The 24,197-nt window shown below is 34.7% G+C and overlaps 2 protein-coding genes across 2 annotated transcripts; both read right to left on the reverse strand.

Moving 5' to 3' along the window:
• Positions 1–1,040: 1,040 nt before the first annotated feature.
• Positions 1,041–6,592, reverse strand: LOC117334647 (proteoglycan 4-like). Its single transcript, XM_033894388.1, has 6 exons — positions 6,556–6,592; positions 6,309–6,390; positions 2,739–5,093; positions 1,850–2,305; positions 1,581–1,621; positions 1,041–1,236 (listed from the first exon to the last, which is right to left on the reverse strand). The coding sequence occupies exons 2-6, from the start codon at positions 6,382–6,384 to the stop codon at positions 1,234–1,236; spliced, it is 2,931 nt and encodes a 976-aa protein (XP_033750279.1). The 5' UTR covers positions 6,385–6,390; positions 6,556–6,592; the 3' UTR covers positions 1,041–1,233.
• Positions 6,593–15,877: 9,285 nt separating this feature from the next.
• Positions 15,878–21,130, reverse strand: LOC117334636. The gene is made up of 5 exons (XM_033894358.1): positions 21,039–21,130; positions 20,096–20,169; positions 18,347–19,540; positions 17,828–17,874; positions 15,878–17,421 (listed from the first exon to the last, which is right to left on the reverse strand). The coding sequence occupies exons 2-5, from the start codon at positions 20,148–20,150 to the stop codon at positions 17,419–17,421; spliced, it is 1,299 nt and encodes a 432-aa protein (XP_033750249.1). The 5' UTR covers positions 20,151–20,169; positions 21,039–21,130; the 3' UTR covers positions 15,878–17,418.
• Positions 21,131–24,197: the final 3,067 nt, after the last annotated feature.

Genomic DNA, 24,197 nt, shown 5'->3' on the forward strand with positions numbered 1-24,197 from the left:
ATATAAATCTGACACCTAGATATATAGGTTGACGTTACATAACAGTATAGACATGATAAAACACAACATCGTATCATAATGACAATATAGTCTAATGTGAAAACGTCATTCAGATATATATAATACTTAACTTCAACCAACTTTATCAAAATAAACTAAACAAAATCTGAAGATCTTTATTACTCTAAGCTGTTTTCACTGTGATTGTCTTCGATAAAATTCTGTGATCAAACACATGCATAACCGTGATAAGTATCAGCCAACAGCAAAATACTGATGGTAAAACCCCACAAAACACTTCTATAATCTATTCGTGGGTATTTGTCTCTTCGTTAAATGTTATAATTGTAGTTAGGTGGATTATTTTTAGATCAAGAAGTCCTTTTAAGATATGCACTGAAATAATGGATCCTTTTTTTAATAAATCAAAAAATATTATTGATATATTATGTTTCCTCGTTCCTGGAACCGATCTGAACTGACATGGGCGGACGTATATTTTGTACACAATATTCTTCAAATTCATTTCTGGAGATTGTTCCGAATATCACGATTTCTGTGATAGTTGTGGACAGCTGACGGAAACACTTCTAAAATAGTTTCGAGAGATGTGCTCCGACGAAGATAATGTCTATCGGCGACATCACTGAGAAATGTTATACAGTAATGTATTTTCTTGCTCAAAAATGTGTATTTTTTAGCCTTTCGTTCATATTTCGTCCTCGTATAATCAATTTGAGTTCGAATTAAGCGGGTAATTTCTGGCTAGGCGATTGGATGGCGTAGATCGTGAGTTTGAGGCCCGGTCAGGGCACGAGTCATAAAGCTATGTTATATTTCAAATATTTAACACAATGTATCATATGCATAATGTGTTGGTGATCCGAAGATAAAGATTTGAATTTCCTGTCGTAGTTGTACTCGATGAATATTTATACAATATATAGTATGTATATAAATACGTCGTTCATTATGATTCCGTTTACGCATCGATATCCTCTGGATTTTCCCTACTGCAAGGTAAAAAGACAAAGATAAACTGTTATAGATTTTAAATTTAATTTAAATACGTAGAAATAATTATAAAAATTATCACAGTGGAAATGTACAAAATTTACATAAATGAACTTTTAATGGATTTGTAGAAATATTGCATCGTTCCCGCCTCCTGGAACCAGTATTCTGTCGCTCTCACTCTCTCCCGATCTGCATTTCAGTCACATAATCGTCCGTTTACTGTAAAAAATAAAAGTAAGGATATGTTTTATACATTGACAATATCATATGGGCCATCAAAGATATCGATACCACAATCCGTCTTATAGTAACTCATTAAGGGGGGGGGGGGGGGGGGGGGGGGATCACGTGTTTTCCCTCACGTTAGGAATTCTTAGTTATTTTAGTTGAACCACATTTTATTACAATATGATTACAGAATGATTGAGCAGTTATTTCAAGTTAAGTAATCGCCTTTCAATTATTGTATGTATTCAGGTGCATTCTGATTTGTTTAAAAAATCATACAAATTATTCAGCGTCGTTCGGATTTTAAGAATAGAAAAAAAAGAAAAAATACTTACACCTTCATATGATCGAAGAGCATCGTACTTTGTAAGGTATCCTAAAAAGAGAGAATAAAAATATATAAATGGTATTAAAGTCACGGAAGTTTTTGGAAATAACGTATGGTAATTTCACTAATAAAATATATGAACACTTTTAACATCAACAACAGTCTATAGCGTCCAATGAAAATCACTTTAAAAGTTATATTAATGCAGTTTTATTTATTACTAAATTTGTATGTAAAGGTGCAACCTATTTCAACATCTTTTTATAAGCTTCTTACCTTCTTTCTGTTTCAGTGCCTTTGCCATGAGGTCTCTGGTTTTTTCACTAACTCTATCCACGGAGCTATTGATGACGTCAGCGCCAGCAGCTCCAGGCGTGAAGTCAAAGAGCGTTTTTATCTTGGCGGGACGGACATCTTGAGGATTTACTTCCTTCGCTTTAACATACAAGGCGGAATTCCTGACGTTTGGATTATTCCACTTAGGATCAAAGGCGTTGTCTGATTTAGCATATTCCCTTCTAGCCGCTTCATTAATCTCGGACCTTGTAAGTAGCTGTCCCGGAATATCAGCTTCCTGTGCGGAAGGAGGCAGGTCTGGAATCGGTGGTAGTGGAGAGTCAAATAGAAAAGATTCCGCGAGAGCAGGTTCTGGTGCATAACCTTCAGGATGCATTAGGAGATCGTTCAATCCGCCATTTCCTCCTAATCCCATATTCAACGGGTCATTTGGTCCTACAACACATGTGGATAATGACATAGTTTAACATCAGACATAAAGAATTCGTGGTAGATGTAGCTGTAAGTATGTGTGGCACTCGTCTTCTCTTCTACTATGATTTTATGATTTTTATATCAAATTTTCTACATAGCATATAATTTTTAGAAGAGTTATATTTTCCCCATCAACATGAAGAGTAAGTGAATATTCTCAGAACCATGTGGCCTCTGTCGGTTAATCTATTTATTATTGATTAACAGCAGTGTCACACGAAAATGAAATGAGAAAATTCTTCTAGGTGTTAAAATTATCTACAAATAATCTAAAATAATATTGTTATTTTGTCTTTCTTTGTATATAGATTATATAATTAAATAAGCTATTTCATTGCTTTGTCATAAACATTTTCTACTGCGCGGATACTGTACAAAATAGATGTATATTTACCTGAAAATGGGGGGATATCTGGAAGGTGGAGAGAACCCCCCTCAATCGGCGATAAACTGTCTTGTGGAAGTAATGAGAAGGGATTATGATCACCAAGTGGATCTTGTGGCAAATCCAGGGGGCCAAAGAAGTCAGATGGTAGTCCTTCTGGTACCATTCCCTTTTGCAAATTTGTCTTTGAGGCGCCCTTTTTACCAGCTACGTCCTGAACGGCCGGTTCCACATATCCCGGTTCTGTTGGCGTGGCAAGGACGTCTAATACGCCAGCTTGCTTGTCAATAGCATGTGCATGGCCATCAGTAGAAACGGAGTTGCGAGGATCAACACCTTTTGATGAAGTTAAAAGAAAGGATGGATCACCGATCACCCCTCCTATAGACACCAGAGGTTCGAGGAATGCATCAGCTTGGATGGAAAGTGGGTCGGGGAAGTTAGGATCGAATGGTCCTCCAAGAAGATTACCAGTAGGAATCACGTTAAAGGCATCGTTCGGTGGAAGATAACCAGGTTTATCAGACGGTGAGACTGCAGTGGTATCTAGAACGTCAATCGGAGTAAGGGGGCCTAATGGACCGAAAGGATTCAGTGGGTCTATCGATAATGGATCAACATAATCTGGTCGGTTTATAGGAATACCCGGACCAATTGGTCCGAGAGGTTCAGGCAGCGATTCTAATGGATCCACAGTTATTGATGGTTCAACATAATTCGGATCTTTGGCACCAATATGTTGGCTTGGAAGCGAAGGGATCGGCAACAATGCGGCATCTAGTGGACCAAAGGCATCCGATGATCCTGGGTTTTTAGAGGTAACGTAATTAGCATCTTTTACAGGTAAAGTGGGTAGATCAAGAGGATCAAGCGGACCCAACGGATCAGTGAGGAATACAGGACGGGTGTCAGTAATGGGGTCGAGAGACTGGCCGTGAATGTTTGGTACGTAATCAGGATTGTCAACTGGCAGTGGCAAAGATGGAATGTTAAGGGGATCAAGGGGACCAAAAGGAATCTTAGGTAGAGAAGGTAACGGGGCGACAAAATCTGGCGTATTTGGTAGTAAAGATGCATCTAAATCCGCTGGTGGAACATAATCCGGTTTGGTGGGAAGGGCAAGAATAGGATCGTTTGGCGTTACATATCCTGGTTCCTGTGGTAGAGGAAGAGTCTCAATTGGATCCGTTGGCGCTACATAATCTGGTGGAGGAAGATGATCAACTGGATCGATTGGTGCGATATAGTATGGTTCTTGTGGTAGAGGAAGAGGCTCAAGTAGTGTCTTCGGCGCTACATAATCTGGTTCGTTTGGTAGAGGAAGATGACCAACTGATTCCTTGGGTGCTATGTAATCTGGTTCGTTTGGTAGAGGAAGATGACCGACTGGTTCCTTGGGTGCTATGTAATCTGGTTTGTGTGGTAGAGGAAGATGACCGACTGGTTCCTTGGGTGCTATGTAATCTGGTTCGTTTGGTAGAGGAAGATGACCAACTGATTCCTTGGGTGCTATGTAATCTGGTTCGTTGGGTAGAGGAAGATGACCAACTGATTCCTTGGGTGCTATGTAATCTGGTTTGTGTGGTAGAGGAAGATGACCGACTGGTTCCTTCGGTTCTACATAATCTGGTTCGTGTGGTAGAGGAAGATGATTAACTGGATCTATTGGTGCGATATAATCTGGTTCTTGTGGTAGAGGAAGATGACCAACTGATTCCTTCGGGGCTACATAACCGGATTCTTGTGGTAGAGGAAGGAGACCAATTGGATCCTTTGGCGCTACATAATCTGGTTTGGTTGATAAAGACGATATTGGATCTTTCGTTGAAATATGATTACGGTTCATTGACGATGGCAATGGGATAGGTTCGGCAATGAGGGAAGGTTTCCTTGGTGAAACATAACTTCTGTCATTTACCGGATTCGTTCTCTCAATAAAATCATTCAAATTTGACGGAAGAAAATTACCGGCGCCGAGTACTGTTGATGGTATTCTTGGCGCCCATTTAGAGTCAACTCCCCGTGCTGTTGGTGAATAACTAGGAGTTCGTCTTGGCATTATTTCCTGTAAATTAGGTGTAAATCTGGGTCTCTTTATGGCTGGCATATATGTTCTTCTCCCTCGTGAACCATTTCTCCGAAAACTGGACCTTAAAGTTTGAAGATAATCGCGACGCCTAGGCGAAGATGAATCAAGATTTTCAGCATTTGCCCGAAATCGTTGTCTCCTTGAAAAAGTATCAAATGAAGGCTCTAATCCACGAAAGCTGTCCGGTAGACGAGAAGATCCGGACTGAAGAAAACCACCATTAATCAGTTCTTGCTCGGAGAGATTTGCAAGTTGCTGTCGTCTCCGTAGTCTGGCTGTAACGATAATATGTAAAGTTACAGTAAACACTTGTCAAGCTAACTGGCATCCTAAAAATAGCACAAACAATGTTCTGGTTTATTATCGAATATTAGATCATTGATTTGTACGCGATCAGAGAAAGGTGGGATAACTTAAGATAAAATAAAACACATAATACTGCATGAGTACAAATAGTGGCCCTGTGTGGACGTGAACAGTATAACACCATAATTCATTTTGTTCTCAATAAACAATTTTGATAATGGACATTTCTATTCCTTTATTTATACCATGATATCGGGTCTGCAAAGATGTTAGGAGAAATGTAAGTAGATAGTCGAGGATCAGTGACAAAAGCTCCATATGGAAAGGTTATTACGACCACAGATCTTATATTTGTAAGTAGTACAATGATTATTTATAGTTGATATGAAGTGATATCTGATGCTATGTCTTTGTTTACCATAATGCAATCTAATAGATTTTGGTCGTTTTAGATTTATCATTAATACTTTTTGTTTGCTTTAACAATAATTGCATGTTTATCAACATAAATTAATGTTGGTCTGGATGGACACATACAAATACAAGTAACGTATGTACATTACGCACATTCCGTTCAGATTTATAATTGAAATATGTCTCTATTTTCTTTTTAATCTCAAAATTTTAGGTATCTGATGGAGTATCGTTGGCCTTTACACTAAGCATAACATTTATGATATATTATTTCCAAGGAGAATCCAACTAACTCGATACTGGACCATAGCATGGTTATTAGCTACTCTGTCATATGTACCATATGCTGGAATAAATCATTCCTAATATGAACTAAATATCCATTAGGCACATAAACAAAGTAAGTTTTACTTTTATATCTGGTCCAAAGCTAAACTACAATAGCATTTTTGTCAATCCACGTGTCATGATGATACAATCTCCCCTAATTCATCTATATCCTTCTAAAAGACTAATTAAAACTGCACGTGGTTATTATGAACAGATTCCCTTTCTTCTTTAATCAAAATATATTTTCAATTGATCAACTTCTATTATCTGCGGATTCTGCATCCAAATCTGTTTCGAACATTATCAATAGTTAAAAACAGTAGGGTGCGATTATATTGCAAAACAAACTATTCATACTAAATGTTGTAATTATCAAAACTATAATTATTAAAAACATGCAGCACAAATTAACTGTACACATAAAAAGTGAATAAAATTACCTATTCTGTTTCTCTCATTCCGTAATTGAGCAAGTGCTGTTCCTAGTATTAGCGAAATGAGTAATATTTTCTTCATGTTTTTCTGAAAAGATAAAGAAACTGAAATAAATGTCTTACAAAAAGACCAAAAAAATCCATTCAAAATCAGTAATTTGATAACAATAATCATCTATATTTCTTGTAGAATAAGTTCAAAACCGCATAAGGCGCTACTGTGTAATGTAGGTTAACCCGTGTTGTTACTTACCTGTTCAATGTCTTGTTTAGTTCTGTTAACAAAATGTAGCTGAACTCATATATATACTACAGTACAGGGAAGTCTATTTAGAGCATTTGTATTTGACGTAATGCAACCACACATAGTCAAGCAGGTAAAGGAAAAAAACAGACGTACACCACATTGCTATGCGTGATGACGTCATAAGATATATAGACAATACTTGATCTCTGTGTGGACGCCAGTGTCACGCTTGACTGTACACAACGTTGGTTTGGGGTCCTACCACTTTAGAACGAATCACCTGTCAAATCAACATTCTGACCTACGTCACATCTGATGGGTTGGTTTTCATATTTTAATTAATTCATAAGCCACGCAACGTCTGCATATATTACATCTATATTATTTACAGTATGGATAAGTTGTTTTTCAGCTTATTTTATTGATTTTATTTGTTAATGATTCGACAGTTGTTTCTTCACGTCATTAGAATGAGTGTGTGTGTTTGAAGATATTTTATAACTTGTTGTCCTCGTTGTTATGGTCGATTGCATCAAACATCAATTACAATATTCAGATATCAAATTAAGAGCCATTCTTTCATTGGTGTGATTCGGAACAAAAGGATTGGTAAAAAACGCTGAGTCGTATTTGTCATATCGAAATATGATTAGTTAAAATGATTGCATGTCAATAATAATACGATTTTTGCATGTTGCGTAATGGAGATAATGGATATATATTATCATTAACATAATACATAATTTTATGTGTAAAAAGATAGGTATAATTTGTATTTATTCCATATATCAGTAGTAAGTTCAATGTTATCTTTGGTCTATTCTTTTGGTATTAATTACATTTGAAGCAACACACATTTTACACGATTTTGCTAAATATAAATATTCCAACTTTGCATACTTGGATAAATGTCTGTGTGGAGCGTTTAGTTTCGTCAGCATTGTAGTACCGTTTCATCTTTAAGAAAACAAATGACATGATATAAAATTGATCGATACCTATTGATTATTACTTGACCAGGCGATGCGCAGATTCCAACAAAAATGATGCTGAAGACAACAAGCATACAGAAGGTATTTATAAAAAATGTCATACGTTTTGATCATTTATCTGTATTGAATCGCCTTTTTTTTAATATTGTATCCTATTACAACTTTTATTGTTTTACGTTCCTAGTTTACTATACGAAACACATTTCATAGAATATTTTAAATGTCAGCAAATTCTTTTTATATCGTATCATTTTCCAACAATGCAAAATATTGATCAATTGTAGAAAATATGGGGACATTTAAAAATTGTACTGTCTTGAATGAATAATCTCTAGACGTGTTAAAAGCAATGCAGCATAAATGAAATGTGTCCACTTGTAGCATATGGTCAATAGTGTATGCTTTCACATTATAATATATCCATTCAGGTTTTGTCACGATTAAAACAAATATAGATGTGTGGTAATTAAAGTTAACAAAAACTGTTTCTACAATAACTGTACGGACGTTTTCATTAGCATAACTTAAGTTAAGCCTTGTGTATTCAAAATATTCCGACGTATATATTAAATACATTGTTAGTTTCACAAAAAGAAATGTCTGATTTCTTAAGCCGTATTTTATCATTATTTTTGCTTCATTATTACGGGACCGCGGTGGCCGAGTTGTTAAGGTGTACCGACACTTTAACACTAGCCCTCCACCTCTGAGTTGCGAGTTCGAAACCTACGTGGGGCAGTTGCCAGGTACTGACCGTAGGCCGGTGGTTTTTCTCCGGGTACTCCGGCTTTCCTCCACCTCCAAAACCTGGCACGTCCTTAAATGACCCTGGCTGTTAATAGGACGTTAAACAAAAACAAACCATTCATTATTAATCTGAATCAAATCCATATAATGTGTCACGTTCTGTGTAGAGGCATTAAAGTCAAGAAAAAAATGGTCCATTTTCTCCTTGCGTCAAACTTAACAAGTACATAACAAGATCACCTTTGTAAAAGGTAGTCACTATAAATATTTATTTTTCTCTGATATTAGATTTTGGCATTTATTTATTTTATAAAATGTTCCTGAACTGATTTTGTATTTTGTCGTTAATCTTTCACCAATTAATTTATTTCTATTGGTAACAGTCGTTTAAAGTTATCAGGTATCAGGATTGTACAAACCCGACCTGTATTTGACCTATATTTGTATGGTGGGTGTCGGCGTGACCTATATTTGTATGACGGGTGTCGTCGTGACCTAGATTTGTATGGCGGGTGTCGTCGTGACCTAGATTTGTATGGTGTGTCTCTCCGATGAAACAGAAGACGCTTACTCTCCCGGAGAACCTGGTCTTAATCTCTTTTTTTTCAAGGATCTAAATGCAAATATTTATTTTTGTTCGTATTTTGTCTTCGTTTTATTGATTTTGATGTAGAATTATGGTTTCGTTATTATGTTTGTATTATCTGTTCCTGACAAGTTATGGTTCAAGGACCTCCAAGTATTTCTAGAACAAAATGTTTGGGGTTAAGATGTTGTATCCAGGCATGCCACAAACGTAAACAAATCCATCAGTAGCGATAACCAACCGACAATCATAAAGGATTGTATAATAGGAGAGGCAAATAGCCTACATATCCATTCTATGATAAATACTGATATGTAGTAAGGTCACCTTGTCTGTAATAAGGCGTTAAGGTAACGTTTAGGTAATTTTATATGAAGCAATGGTTATTTTTCATTAGATAATCAACTAGATATTCAGTATAATCAAACACTTAATTCTGATTCTCAATTTGAGTCTATAGATATCACATATGATTCGGTTGAAATTACAGATGACCACGTTATGTGTAGCGGGGCATGTTGAACCATCATGTAAGTTAAACATTTCTTATATCTGATACTGCGTCTGTGTATGGGGTCTGCATGCACATTTCTAATGTAAGCCTCTCTCGTTGTAAAATGTTAATAAGATTTATCAACTTGGTCCTGTAAAGATTGCAAAAAACCAACAACAAAAATAATCACTTTGCAACTCCGTGTATAGTTATGCACAGTTGTGTCAATATAACGTAGAAAATTTACCCAGAAAGTAACATCATACTATTTAATTTGATAATAACAATTGACCATTGACGTTTATATGCACAAGGGGAATCATTATCATTGTGTTGATATGATACGTAAAATAATATCGGTTGATGTTACTTCCACTAAGTTATTTTCACTGATTATTTGATGAATCGTGTGGTATGACATAGTATCAGAAGGGAATTGTACGCAAAACGTTAGCTCCTATTTTAACGAAGCGAGTTGTGGTTTGATGCGCTGATGAATGTTTTATCTGACAAACGTTTAATCGATCTATCCTAATCATTGTCCTTTATACAAACTTTTTAGTGTATTAGGACCTCAAAGGACTATATTTATAACAATAGGCTTACCTCATTTCATATAGCAAAGAATTTAGGGATTGTTAGCGGATGGGTTTCACGCGTTATATTTTTTATATTTCAACTGCTTTCCCATTTTCTTTTGTAAACCATGAAATGGTTTAAAATGATTAAAAGAAGGTTACTGCAGTAAATTACAGTTTTAGATAAACTTTCAATGATGTTCAGAAAAAAATGAAAGAAAGAATGCTGAAAGTATAATCAATGATAAAAGATGAATCATTACGAAATAACAGATATAAGTTTTGGGTACATTTATATTGGTTTGCATGTAGTTTACGTGACACGATACAATAAATACACCCATAAATATTATCCCACTTAGTTACCATCGTCGTTGAATAGTATATAAATCTTCTTTTAGTTGTCACTATGCCATCCAAACTTATGACAAGTACTGAATATTTGCACTTAACCTTTGTTCTTTTACCAGCAGCTAGCCTGTTAGCATTGTTGTCTGTACCCTTAGATGCAGTCTAATGTAAAACGCACACTGAAGTCGTGCCTTCAGACATTCACCACAGTTGTTTTTTTTGATAGTTTTTATTTGTTCTAACATTATTACAGACATTATCAATTTGGCATATAATTGCACTGTAGATTTTTCTTTTGAAGTTTTTATCTAAACGAGGAATATTTATCTAACTTTAAAACGGTAATCGTTTCTGAAATACAATAATTCTTAAACATTATATCATATAATTCTTCATATTAACTCGCTCGCGACCCGTACTCGTCATATGAACCGTTAAAATTCATAAAAAGCGTCACATTGTTAATATTTGGTTTGGTTTGTTTTGTTTAACGTCCTATTAACAGCCAGGGTCATTTAAGGACGTGCCAGGTTTTCGAGATGGAGGAAAGCCGGAGTACCCGGAGAAAAACCACCGGCCTACGGTCAGTACCTGGCATCTGCCCCATGTAGGTTTCGAACTCGCAACCCAGAGGTGGAGGGCTAGTGATAAAGTGTCGGGACACCTTAACCACTCGGCCACCGCGGCTCCTCGTGGTTCTCATCGTAAATATATGACAGCGTCTACTTTATTTTCATTATAAACCGATTTTTTCTCCGGATATTGATATTTTGACATTCATAAACGTGCAAACAGAAGTATAGATGGAAGCTATAAACAGTAAAAACAGTATAACAATTTATTGTCCTATGCAAGTTTACTTTATAGAAATGAAGAATTGATTACAATTAATGTTATTATTTATCAATAATCCTACAGAGTAAGCACCTTTAACAATTTTCATCATTTTGAATTAAAATGATTTGATGTGACTATTTTCATGCCTTACTAAAGTAACATACACCAGTATAATGTCAGAATATTTCTGTTTTCTAGTTAAGATTCAAAATGAATACAAACTAATCATAATCATTATTATGTTATTTACACATTCATGAACTATCCTTAGTATAAAACTATACTGTTCCTTAATCCATATAATCTTAATTATACGGGGAATAGTTGACAATTTAAGGATAGTCAAGGTAAACATTATCTCGGACATTATTTATAGTGTTGACACAGAAACCGTCCAACTCCGAGAGATGATACCGGAACTAAAGCACATCTAGATACTGGCAAACGTTCAAATAGTTAATGGTTACCGCGAGGCATCCTTAAATCATATATGATACACTTTTTTCAATAAAAGCTAAGTATACACCTTTTGACGTCACAAACAGCTTGAAAAAACATTTATACATCGGAAAATAAAAAAGACATTTTTATTAAAAAATGAAGCTATAAGCATATATTTTTGTTTGCGAAAAGAAGCTTAATTACTATTAACTCATGACAATGATGCGCAAATATTAAAACTCTGTTAAGTTACATATTTATGAAAGACTTAAAATTCTGTATGTAGCGGGATGGTCTTGGATGCTCAATTTTCATGAAGTAATACACTGGCGTTTATTATGTCAAAATACTAAATGATATGGTCGAAATATTTTGACAATGGCAAATGCATAATTTCTCATTCAGTCAAAATATTGTACGCACCACAGCGTAAAGGGAATATGTAGATACATAATATATATTTTATTGTGATTAAAAGGCTATTTCAAAGTGTATCCGAAATTTAAAGTTTGCATTCAATTTTCATATTTCCTGATAAAGTGAAACTCGTTAATCTTTGGTTATTCATCATCCTTTAAAATATTCAACATCCTGACAATTATGTCTGATTAGAAAACTTTAAGTCATGTTAAAACACCATGACCTATATTTACCTATTCCCGTACGTGTATTTAAGTATTCAACTTTCCTTCTGTTTACCCTTCAGTTATTCTGAACGTAAATAATGTGTTTTTGTTGCTAGGTTGACTCCATAAGGTGTGGTATTTTAGGAATACAATACTATGAAGATATCATGATATTTAATTTTTTTTTAACATTCATATTATGGTCAGTGTTCATTAGAGTGAGCGAAAGACGATTACAATTAAGCAACAACTTAATTTGATTTTTTCTGGTGATGTCTGTATGCCTATATACAATGGTATGAGATGTCATGAGTAAATATTTCATCATCAAATACTTCTTCGATCATGATAGCGACCTATAAACGACTTTGACAGTTGTTCCTGTTTTTTTCCAGAATCCAATGTTTCGAGGTTGTAAATATTGAATAGTAAATTAAATATATACGAAGGTTTGATCTATTTACTAATCTTCGTATCAGGTATTTGTGGAATTGACATAAACGTGCTGAAATGCAACTGGCTTTTTAAAAGGTATGACATTCACATCACGTTTACACTCATATTTATTTCAGAAGGTAATTTCAAAGAGAGGAACAGTTTTAAAGGATAACCTCATCTGTAGTTAAAAAGTGCGTATATAACATGTTCCATCTTACTCAAAAACATACAAAATGTATATATATATGTGTGTTATCTTCCACGTCTTTTTATATTCATGAAAATACATAAACATTACTAAAGCAGTTCATTGTAAGATTTTTTTTTCAGAAACGAACAATTTCTCACGAGACGAGAGAACAATTATTCATCTCGGCACGAGGAAACAAAACCACCATGCATCAACGCCATAATGCATCATACTATGTCACGTGATAGCACCGTGTGCAAATCCCGCCATAGCAAGGACAAGACACGTCAATCAACCACAGGGTCTATTTACAACTTAACAGATACGGTCTAGTTAGTAAGTAAATAAGGAGGGAGCTTAAAACATGTATTCCACACTTAAAATACATAGGAAAATATCACTTCTCGAAGTCCACATGAACGGAAGTGATAAAAATATCACAGGAAACTTAATAGGGATAGACTTTTGATCTCTCATAATATATGTCACGTTACAATTATTGTTTTCCTTGCGTTTGTTGTTTTAGTATTTTTGTATGATTTCATGACAAAAAACTTGAAGTGGCATTGTTTATGATTTTTAATTCATTGTACATATATAAATACACGATAAGATATAAACCACGTAGGAACACATGTATTTTTTCGATTACTATTAAAAACAAAATGGTTTCAAAAATAATGCAATTACAAGAACACCCGGAAAACCCCGAATTGATTTTTTGTGTGTACCTCACGATATAATGAGTATCTGTTCAACAGCAGGCTTTTCTAATTACATCACATAGTGTAAATATAAATAAACCTTGACACTTTAATTTTAACCTCAACAAAGTACAGTAGCACCACATCAATTGATAAATTCATAAAATTACACTTAAGCATTTAATATATCTTCTTGAGTTTTGCTAATATTTTTGGTCTGAAATTGACATATGAACTCCGTACATTAGAGAAAATTCAATTAAAACAACAGCATTACAAGAATATTATCCTGTTAGTATAGCATTGTATACAATATACTACTGCCTCATCATACAGATCACAATGAAAGAGCTTTCTCAAAATCGGGCAAAATTGAAGGTTTGTTAACGAAATTCCTTAAATCAACGTATCCGTCGGAAATCTTTGCTGGAGATCATGAAATAAAATCAATGAAAAGACCCGTCAAAGCACCAATACAGTCTTATGGAAGATACATTTCTTTTAAAGAAGAAACAAACTTTGGAAAAAAATTGCTTCGCTGGGAGCAAGGGAACAGTTTTCGTAACAGGGTATCTTTCATTGAGGACACAATAAGCTGATAATATCGCTGGTGTATGTCTAGTTCCGTCTAGTTATCTTTCTTTAATTTTGTTTCATCCCTTCTTCATTTCTTTTTCCAGACAAAGGAGGTAGCTACTGCCTACAGTAACGTTACATGTCTCCCATATATACATATTTGTTCTGATTATAAAAAGTAGATTACACTTATGTGCCTCAGCCGTCCTCTTTTGTCAAATTTTGGTTGTTTATCTTAATGAGATTGTTATGGAATGACAGTGATATATGTTTCAATGCTAATTTGAAATTCCAGGGGAAAATATAATTGGATTCAATCTTTTTTTCAAAGGTTAAAACACTCGATCAAAAATGGTGAGTACTGATTAGTACACACAAAAGGGCACGTGTGTATTATTATTAGTTTTGTTGTGTTTACTTTATTTTCAAAGAAATTACACGCTTGATGGATGTTGTTTGCATTTATTGAGTACGTGATAGATAATTTGTGTATCTCAATCAAGCAAGCGCTGTGTTTTGCATGCTTTAATGCGTTTTAAAATGTGAAAACACTTACTGATTGATAAGTCTTGGTTATGTCCTAGGGAAGGCCTTGGTATATTGATGTTTTGGTTTACCGTTGCGCATTCGTGTGCAATTTTGTTCTTAGCTCAGACTCTGTACTGTGTCCGTATATGAAGTTTAATTCCAATTATTACATAACAATCAAAATATTTTTCTGAAGCTGACATCCTGAGGTTTTTCTGATTTATCCTGGCATTTAAAATATTCGAATGGCATGTTCAAATAAAATGTAATCAAACATTTACGGAGAGTTTATCCGTGTTTGTTGTACTGGTATTATCATAGGTGCATGCATTCAAGGTAATGTATGAATGTTTAAAAACATGAAAACACTATGTAATTGCAGAAAGTTAATTAGGAAACAAATACAGCTCATTTATCAAAATAGTTGAAACGACCGTGCTTAAACATTTGCATTGTTTGTATTTTTCCCCGTAAAGGAAGAGAATGAAGGTATATCATATCACATATTTGTTTTCGTCACTTTACGAAAGGTATATTAGGCTAGGGATTTTTTCCCCATCAAACTCTCACCTACGGAAGTTAAAAATCATTTGAGTACCCTATATGTAAGGTAGGAAATTTTTTCGATATTGCTTATTCCTAACCTAGGCTTCTGCTAGATGTCCTGATTAACAGCCATTTTTTTACCAAACTACCCTGTAAATCAGGTAATCTAAAGCTTATAATATTTGAAGCTTCAGCGAGATATTTTTTACCCTCAACAAGTGTACTTGAAGACTTTTGTCCGCCACAGACAGAGTGGTATCCCGATCTACATCGGAGTATCTAGTCAGATCTGTCTTTGAACTTTAATGTGATATTGGTTTCCAAGATAACTATGTCTTCAATTTTACTAACATGTTCTGCAAATGTAACACTTAAACATCCTGATATAGATTTATTGAAGTCAAGGCTTTATCAAGTTAATGTGTCTACACTGAACACTAGCGTGTAATCTAATATTGTTTATATTTTTGAGATGCGAGAAAAATCGTTGCATGGTACTGATAGCAATTTGGTTATCTCAGTCCATGGTATTATGATATCTCGACTTGCGTCTCGGTTAGAGTTTCTGGGAATAGCATAGGGAGCCAAGAAGATGATTAATATAATAGACCCGAGGCTTCCAAAGAGAAATCATGAATAATCTTACCCGTCTTATGAGCTGAAAGGGAATGACAAATATCATTCAAATTGCAGTATAACTTTGAGATGTTTTAATAAGTAAAAATATACAAAATATAAGAAAACAAATAGTTGATTAATGTCAGTGGCTTGTAAGCATAAAATACTTCTTTTGAAGCAATAAGTAATCCTCATTTGGTCACACATATGTTTACAAGTGCCCTTAAGCAAATATCGTTTCCCCTCTTTGGAACAGAGGGATTAAGCTGACAGGTACGATTCTGCTGGCACGTACTACCTTAAACTTTTGAACTATTACATGATCTTATAGGGAAACAACTGGCCAGCCGACTCTTTACACACCCGAAGGTCAAAGGATCGGTAATTACATTAATAAATCAATGTTATTGTACATTAACACTTTGGCCAGGTAAACACAAGGGTCAGGCAGTTTATATATTAATGAATTTTACTTATTACACTACTATATCACATCAGAAACAAAAAACAAAAACAAAAGATCTTTTCTTTTATACATTTTTAGCTTATATTCAGCATTTGTTTGTGCATAAAATAAGTATTGTACTAACATCACACAAGAAAATGAGTCAAAATAATAAATACTCAAAAACTCAATTCTTGATTTGCTTGCATATTGATTCGTATGGAACCATGAGTACACTATAAATATATGTACCTCAACTGTTGACAATTGTATGGGAGACCAATAAGGCCACGGTAAGCGATAGGTAGTATATCATGTTATTGGTACTGCAGTTCACAGTTTAGAAAGAACTGTGAATTTGATTGATATTATGCCTCAGTGCCTACATGTATCATTATCATGCAGTATGTATCATTGTTACAGTTTGATTATATGATTACTTAATACAGTTATGAATATTCACCATAGAACAATACATGATTTGTAGTTGTATGCGTCATACGTAAATGTATATTCTTCTAGATACTAGAATCTCGTACACACCCTCACACACACCTGGACACATTCGATGAATACTCGTAAATCAAGCCAAGCTTCCAGTGACAATATGATATCTACTCTCAAACATGCTGGATTATGTATAATAGAAGTTATATGAAGTTATGTAACACACTATACTAAAGAAATGTAAAGAAAAAACTATTTATGGACGATTTATACTATAATTATTAAAACGACTAATTTGAACTTTTTTTCTTTTGAATAAATTCAGTTATTATATGCTGTAATTGAAATATCATTGCACATATTGTAACAATCAACTTCTAGCACAAACCATTTATATTCTTTATTCCAAATTTTTTGTTATTTTTTAGATTTGAAAAAACGAGGTTTCATTACAATACTGGAAGTGATGTTTTAAATATCACATTGTTCTGTAGAAGTTCGACCATCCGCAATGAAACTAACAGCTACTATCGATTCCAATTAACATCGCATTATCTTTCTGGACTCCGTCCTTCAATAATGAAACCGAACACACAGCCATATCCGGTACTGTTGTGTGTAATTCAATGTTGAACATGTTCCTGATCATGGACTGGTTATGAAGGAGGAGTCTTATCACAGTCAGGAATAGGGTATTGCACATGTTGTAGTGTGTCGGCAGTTAGCTCACTGAAAAACAAATTATGCAAATTATTTTATTAACGTATTCCACTATACGGTTACACGAGACATTATTTTGACGAAATATCTTTGAAAGCATGATGATATTTTGTCATCAATGAACTTTTGGAAACTAGAAGATTTTTTGTGAGGTCAATCGTCTTCCCTCTGTCAAATGTAGTATGGATACTATACAAAATCGATTGTAAACAAAGCAACTTTAAACATTCGCAACATAATCTGAACTTTGTATTACAGCAATTGCGGAACAAATTGAATCAACTTATGTTAATCACTCATGCTGGCCTGGATGGAAGCACGTATTGCCTCGATAATTGCGCGATTATCGTATTAACCTAGTTTCTGTTTAATGTACCCTATATAAAAAAATATGTGTTATGTAGTTTATACTTACACCATCAAAGTTCCGTAGCTTCTGATAATAGCTTCGTTTTTCTGCGTCTACAATTATGCAAATATTGAATAATTAACTCATTGATTAATAATTAATTAATTTGATAATTAACATGTACATCGATAATTAAATAAGTAGTCATTTTTCACGAAACTAGATTCCAATAGACATTACAAAAATATATTCTGATTATCTTTAGACACTGCACGATTTCTCTGTTATATACTTAGGTGCGATGTTCTAAGGCCATTTGTTCGAAAATATAGTACAGTATGTATGACGTAAATATTGAAATCGTATATGTATGGTAAGAACATGCAACAAAAGGCTGCTACGAGTGTATTATCCCTATTTATAGTAACATCAATCTAAAGACGTTTATTTCTACTGCCAATTGTCTAGTGTATTGATATAATTATATCTAGAAGAAATTAAACACACATTCTGAATACAATTAAATGGTTGTCAACGCACTGATAACATGATAGATAGGAGATAAAAATAGCTGATGCTACGTACCACTCCTTCCGGTCTTCTTCATTGCTATTTTCTTTTCTGCCATAGGTGGTGGTATAGGTTCTAATGGTCGTGTAAGCATATGTTGCTGACCATGAGAAACACCTTCAATAAATGGCCTATTGTTTTCAATAAACGGCCTATTGTTTCTCTGTCCTGTTGGTCCTGACAAACGAATGTCCGATGGTAACCGTCTTTGCTCAGGGAAGTGTCCCTGGCCTAAAGAGCCTCTTGGTAAACTGTCTAATGAAGGTTCTCTGAATACGTTTCCGCTCACCGGAAGAGCTGGTTCATCAACAGCCACGAAGTCACTTGTGCTAATGCCTGGCCCTTTGACACGTGCTCCTCCAAATGGTCCGATAGGTCCTTGATGTCCTCGCCCGTGTCCTTTTATTGGATCGACAATCTTTCCACCGAATGGACCTGGTGCAACATATCCTACGTCACCGGGACCCAGTAATTTGGTTCCTTTGGTTCCAACATAACCTGGGTCTAACGGACTGGTTACTTTTGGTTTGACGTATTGGGCATCTACAGGTAACTTTGGGCCTATGTAACCACTGTCTATTGGACCTAAAGGTTTAGCTGGTACATACGCTGCGTCCAATGGATCAACAAGTTTAGGTTTTACATACCCAGTGTCCAACTGACCATGAGGTACGGGTTTCACGTACCCAGTATCTAAAACACTATCACGTAGAGGATCAACCAGTGTTCCTTTAATTGGATTAACATAACCACCGTCTATTGGACCAATAGGCTTAGTAGGTACATACGAAGCGTCAAATGTATCAACAAGTTTATGCTTTACATACCCAGTGTCTAATTGACCATGAGGTACGGATTTGACGTACCCAGTACCCAAGTGACCTTTGGGTTCCACATATCCAGGATCCACTGGACTTATAAGCTTAGGTTGTATGTATTGGTTAGAATTTGGTTTCATGTTACCAGTATGCATAGGTTTAGGTGCGATATACCCTGTGTCTACCACTGGTTTATGGATAACTTTTCTTGTCCTTGTCTGGCCGTATCCGGTATCGATGGGGTCAATGAATTGCCTATCCTGCACATGAGGGTTATGTCCGTTGATCCCGTGTGTTTCCTGATAAGTCCTGTCCATCACTCTCCTTTGTGAACCATACAGCCGATCCCTGGAAGGCATCACTCCTACCCCATAGGTACGGTCGTGGTAAACTACAGTAAGAAGATTTTGAAATGATGGATACGTATACAATAGAAAATTGCCAAGATTGACACAGAAAGAAACAAGTGTGCAACGTAAACAACAATAGTAACACAAAATGGACCAATAAACTAATTCAACACCAGAAGAAAACCACAGAAGACATCAGCACACACAGAAAACATTTTAAGGCCACTCCACATGGAAAGAGACATCAGCGAGTTCCGAGAGAGTTTCTCTGAACGCTGTGATATGTAGATTTTGAAACAAAACGTAACGTCAAACATACAATTATGACGTATTTACAAACTTAAGAAAGGAAAACTCACACAGACACCAGCATATTTTGTCTATACATGTATATTCAACTTGCACTTTCCATTCATATTTTCACGTTAACATAGTCATATGTAAATTATTAATAATATAAGTCACATAATTTATGTCTTCTTATGCGTGTTCCCGGTTTGTCATCAAATATCATTCTTACAGCGGAAATATTCTGGTTAGAATATTTCATCAGAGTGACGTAAAATGATAAAATAAAGATATAAATATACACTTACAGTCTTGAGCCACAACAGCACTAACAGCCACTGCGATCACACTGGCCCACAGCATATTGGGCACCTTATATAGTCTGAAATTCCAAATAAGACATATTATAGTTATTTTGTCGGTATTCTCTGTTGTTACAGCATACACTTGGTGTTATCTAGCTTGTGGACCTACTTCAGATGTCGCCAGCTGGATGTTTGACTTCGGTTCAAGATTGCCATTCTTATCATTTTTTTAAGCATGTCGAATATTGATGGTTAGATTGTGGTATTATTGTTTGTATATGATTTGATAATTATGGTGTATCTGTTCATTGTTTATTCTTCAGGAATTATCCGACATTTCCCCCCTAAGAACCTCTTGTAAGAGTTACAGTGTGCTTTCAAAATAGCACCCTGTACCTTTGATCCTTTTAATCCATTTACATATAGTATACGTATACATTAGTGGTTGACATAACAACAATGCTGAAGCAAGCACAATCACATATCAGAAACAGAAGCAGTTATTCGTGAAATTCGTCCGAAAGTCAACATAATAAATAAGATCACAAGTGGAAAATAAGATATCAATGCAAAAACATCGAGACGTTAGAAAACATGTGCGATAAATACCATCATTCCTCGGGAAATAATGTACGAAAGCAGAAATAATTAAGCGACAATAACAATGGGATTTTATACAAGTATGTCATTATGTTAACTATATACTGCTGAATTAGTATTTCAGCTAAATGTACGGTTTAATATAGTGTTGAGATTTTTGTATATGTTTGGAAACTCATGTTTGGTATCATGCAGTTTTTTTTCAATTGTCGACGAGGTAACATTAAACTGTTTACATTAATGTGTGTTAAGGTCAACAAAGCAGATATATAAATTATCTCAATTAATAATTATATAAAAAATAGAAAAATACATCCTGGATACAACAGTTTAAAACAAGTCTTACCGGATTGTGGTCCAAGAGGGCTTGTCTGGAGAAATTGTTCTCTGTATGAGATACGGCAAACCTATATATCTGACAATAGGGAAATACCTGGTATGATGTTATATGTGTCGTCACAATACATCAGGTAAGTGTCGAGACAGGTGATTTATCATACCTGTATACGTCAATGATATGAAGCTTTGTGACAATGGCCTCCCATATATCCCCATACGTATAATGTGAGTCATTTTCTACGACATTAATATTTATTAATATTACAATAGAATTAATAACTTTTCATCCAACCACAACACAGTTGAAATGCAAATGAATTGGTGTTTATTAATAAAACGATCATCATGTCATTCTGCCAAAATAATCAATGATGTTTATGAAATGTCTTTCTCTTTTGATACATGTATGGTATTTATCTTGATTCTGTCGAAGGCATTCCAGAACAATCAAATTGATATATGGAATGCAATGTATTTTTTCTTTTATCTATTTTTCTTTAGATCTATTTGTCATATACATACACTTAGTATATCGCTTTTAAAAATAGTTACATAAAAAAAATGCTTGTTCAAACATAGAATGATACATAATTATAAGAATATGTAATACGTTTTGCGATACATAAAATCAACGAAATGAATGGTAAACATTTATATATTAATAGTGAAAGGTATTTTATTTGAATTTTGAAGTTTTCCTAGCACGTGGTTTTGTAACATGACACTTAAAAAGGGTTGTTTCAGTTTATCCAATATTTACGAGTCAGAAAATCATTTTTCCGGGTTTCATAAGGTCACTCAGATTTCCGTAATCCTAAAAGTTGTATAGTAATATATTGTGGTTTACCACTGACAATGATAAAATATCCTGTATAATTATGCATTTCCCTGCATGACTTATATCGGGCGTCCAGTCAGAAAGGCAATACAATGCATCGAAGCTTCACGACCATATGTAAGTTAGTTTATGCCATACGAGGGCTGATTGATATGTTGTGAGCCTCGTATTGAATTATTTGAATTTTGCCGGACATATTGTATTATTTTTCAACATTATCCCCTTCAGTATCTATACACTTTTGCCAGCGGTGTTTAGGGCCTCAATGCCACGTTTATAGAACTCCTTTTCCTGGATATTCAGAAAGTCATCTTCTGCATGCCAGGGATAGGGTTACGGTTAGGGGTTAGGGTTAGTGTGACTGAAATAGCTGTTTTCAGTTTTGGAAATAGATGAAAGTCTGATGGAGCGAGATAAGGTGAATAAGGTGGATGCTCAATCAATTTAAAGTCACAATCGTGAATAGTAGCCATGGCAACGGTAGACTCTTTCATCTTAACCCTAACCGATTTTGTCTATTTTGCAAAAGCCGCTTGTCTTGTTTACTTTAGTGTGCTACCTCGTCGATATAAACTAACCAAATGAGACCAGTCCTTGGGTACATGACCCTATACAGTCAGAGAATAGTAGGACTTAAAAAAACATCCTTGAGTACCTCCTAAAGTAAATTATATACGATAACGCAGATGTTTTATGTAGGCCTTCTCTTTTACGTGTCTTAATACTTAATGAGTTCAAAGTTACTACACATCTATGTAGACGTATACCTAGCCCGAAGTCACTACGTGACATTGGTAACATCGACAACATAGAATTCGAGAGATACATGTAGATTATGTTTGTGATGAGCTCTATATACTTGTACAAAATAAGGGTCAACATTTGTAGTCATGTTTATTAGAATGACAAAGCAACAGCCCTATGAGGATAAGAAACGCAATTGACATTGGAAAGGATTGTATCAAAACAAGCAAGAGATTGGGACATGTTGAAAATAACAAATGTCATCAATCTAAAACTACATTATATGTTTGTTATGTTCTTCTCGTGCTCGTTAGTGATGATAGGGTAAAAGTTTCAAAAGTCTTCAGATGAGAAGTCAATTATATTCGAGGTCGGAGGAAGATTGTTGAAATTTGTGCTCTAACTGAACATCTTAAATTTAGGCAAAAAAGGTATCAAGCCTTGCGGAGGGTTCGATATTAACTGCAATATCATGTAAATATTTAAACCAAGAATCAAAAAATATCTAGAAGTTCCACTTGTTAAAATGAAAACACTTCTTCACAAGGAAAACCCCCATAGTGGTAAAATAACGCTCTTGTCAATCTATTTTGTAATCGGGCAAGGTAGTAATTGAAAGTTCGCTTTATCGATCATTCTAGCCTGGGTAATGCCTATCGTCTTCAAAATCAGATGATTGTGGTTATGAGATAACACAATAAACCACATCCGATGTGAATAAAATAATAGAGACGGTCAGGTGATCTGATGACTTTGATTATAAAACAATAGACCAAATGTCCTGTAAATAAAATTAATAGAGACGGTCAGGTCTTTGATTCGTTTTTTTTTTTTTTTTTTTTCATGGCACTTATCTTTTATGTACGAGCTAGATATTTTCTTTATTACAGTTTATTAGAACAATAATCCAAATACCCTTAAATAACCCGTATCTATATTTTATTATTTACTGTATGAACACAAGCAAATGAAGTCTACGGGGGATACGAGGTAACATGAAGGCTTTTGTTTCTTCATTTAAAAATCGTTTGATCTATGCAAGTTGAATCCAGCATCACATGAGGTTTAAAGTGTCGGAGGAACTCCATATCAATTTGTATTTTTTGCCCTGTCTATTAACTATAAATTCAGGTACAGCAAACGTAGCACAAACATTGTGTGGTTAAATGAATTTCACTTACTCCTAATGAACTATTTTTTCTTCTTCTTCCTTTTCAAACAAGATGCTTTTTCGTATAAAAAAGAGCAACAAAGAATTGAAATGAATGTATTTATTTCTTATCACATATTATTAAACCTGCACACACATAACACTTTAAGGGAATCCGCATGTTGTTAAAGGTTTAAGTAGCGAGAAAATATTTTCAAAAAAAAATCATTTCATAACACTATATTTACATTTGCTCCGCATTTCCCCATTGACACAATGCTAAGAGGCAGTTGCCACCATACGCCTATAACACCCAGTGGGTCATGTGACATTAAAAAGGCGGGATTTCTTTTGTTGGTTTAGTTTTTTTCAAAGTTGATGAAAATGGTAAGACAATGTAAATATAAGTATTGAACAGTGGTTTTAATGTTGTT

The sequence above is a fragment of the Pecten maximus genome, chromosome 9 (genome assembly GCF_902652985.1).
Source record: "Pecten maximus chromosome 9, xPecMax1.1, whole genome shotgun sequence".
NCBI lineage: Eukaryota > Metazoa > Mollusca > Bivalvia > Pectinida > Pectinidae > Pecten > Pecten maximus.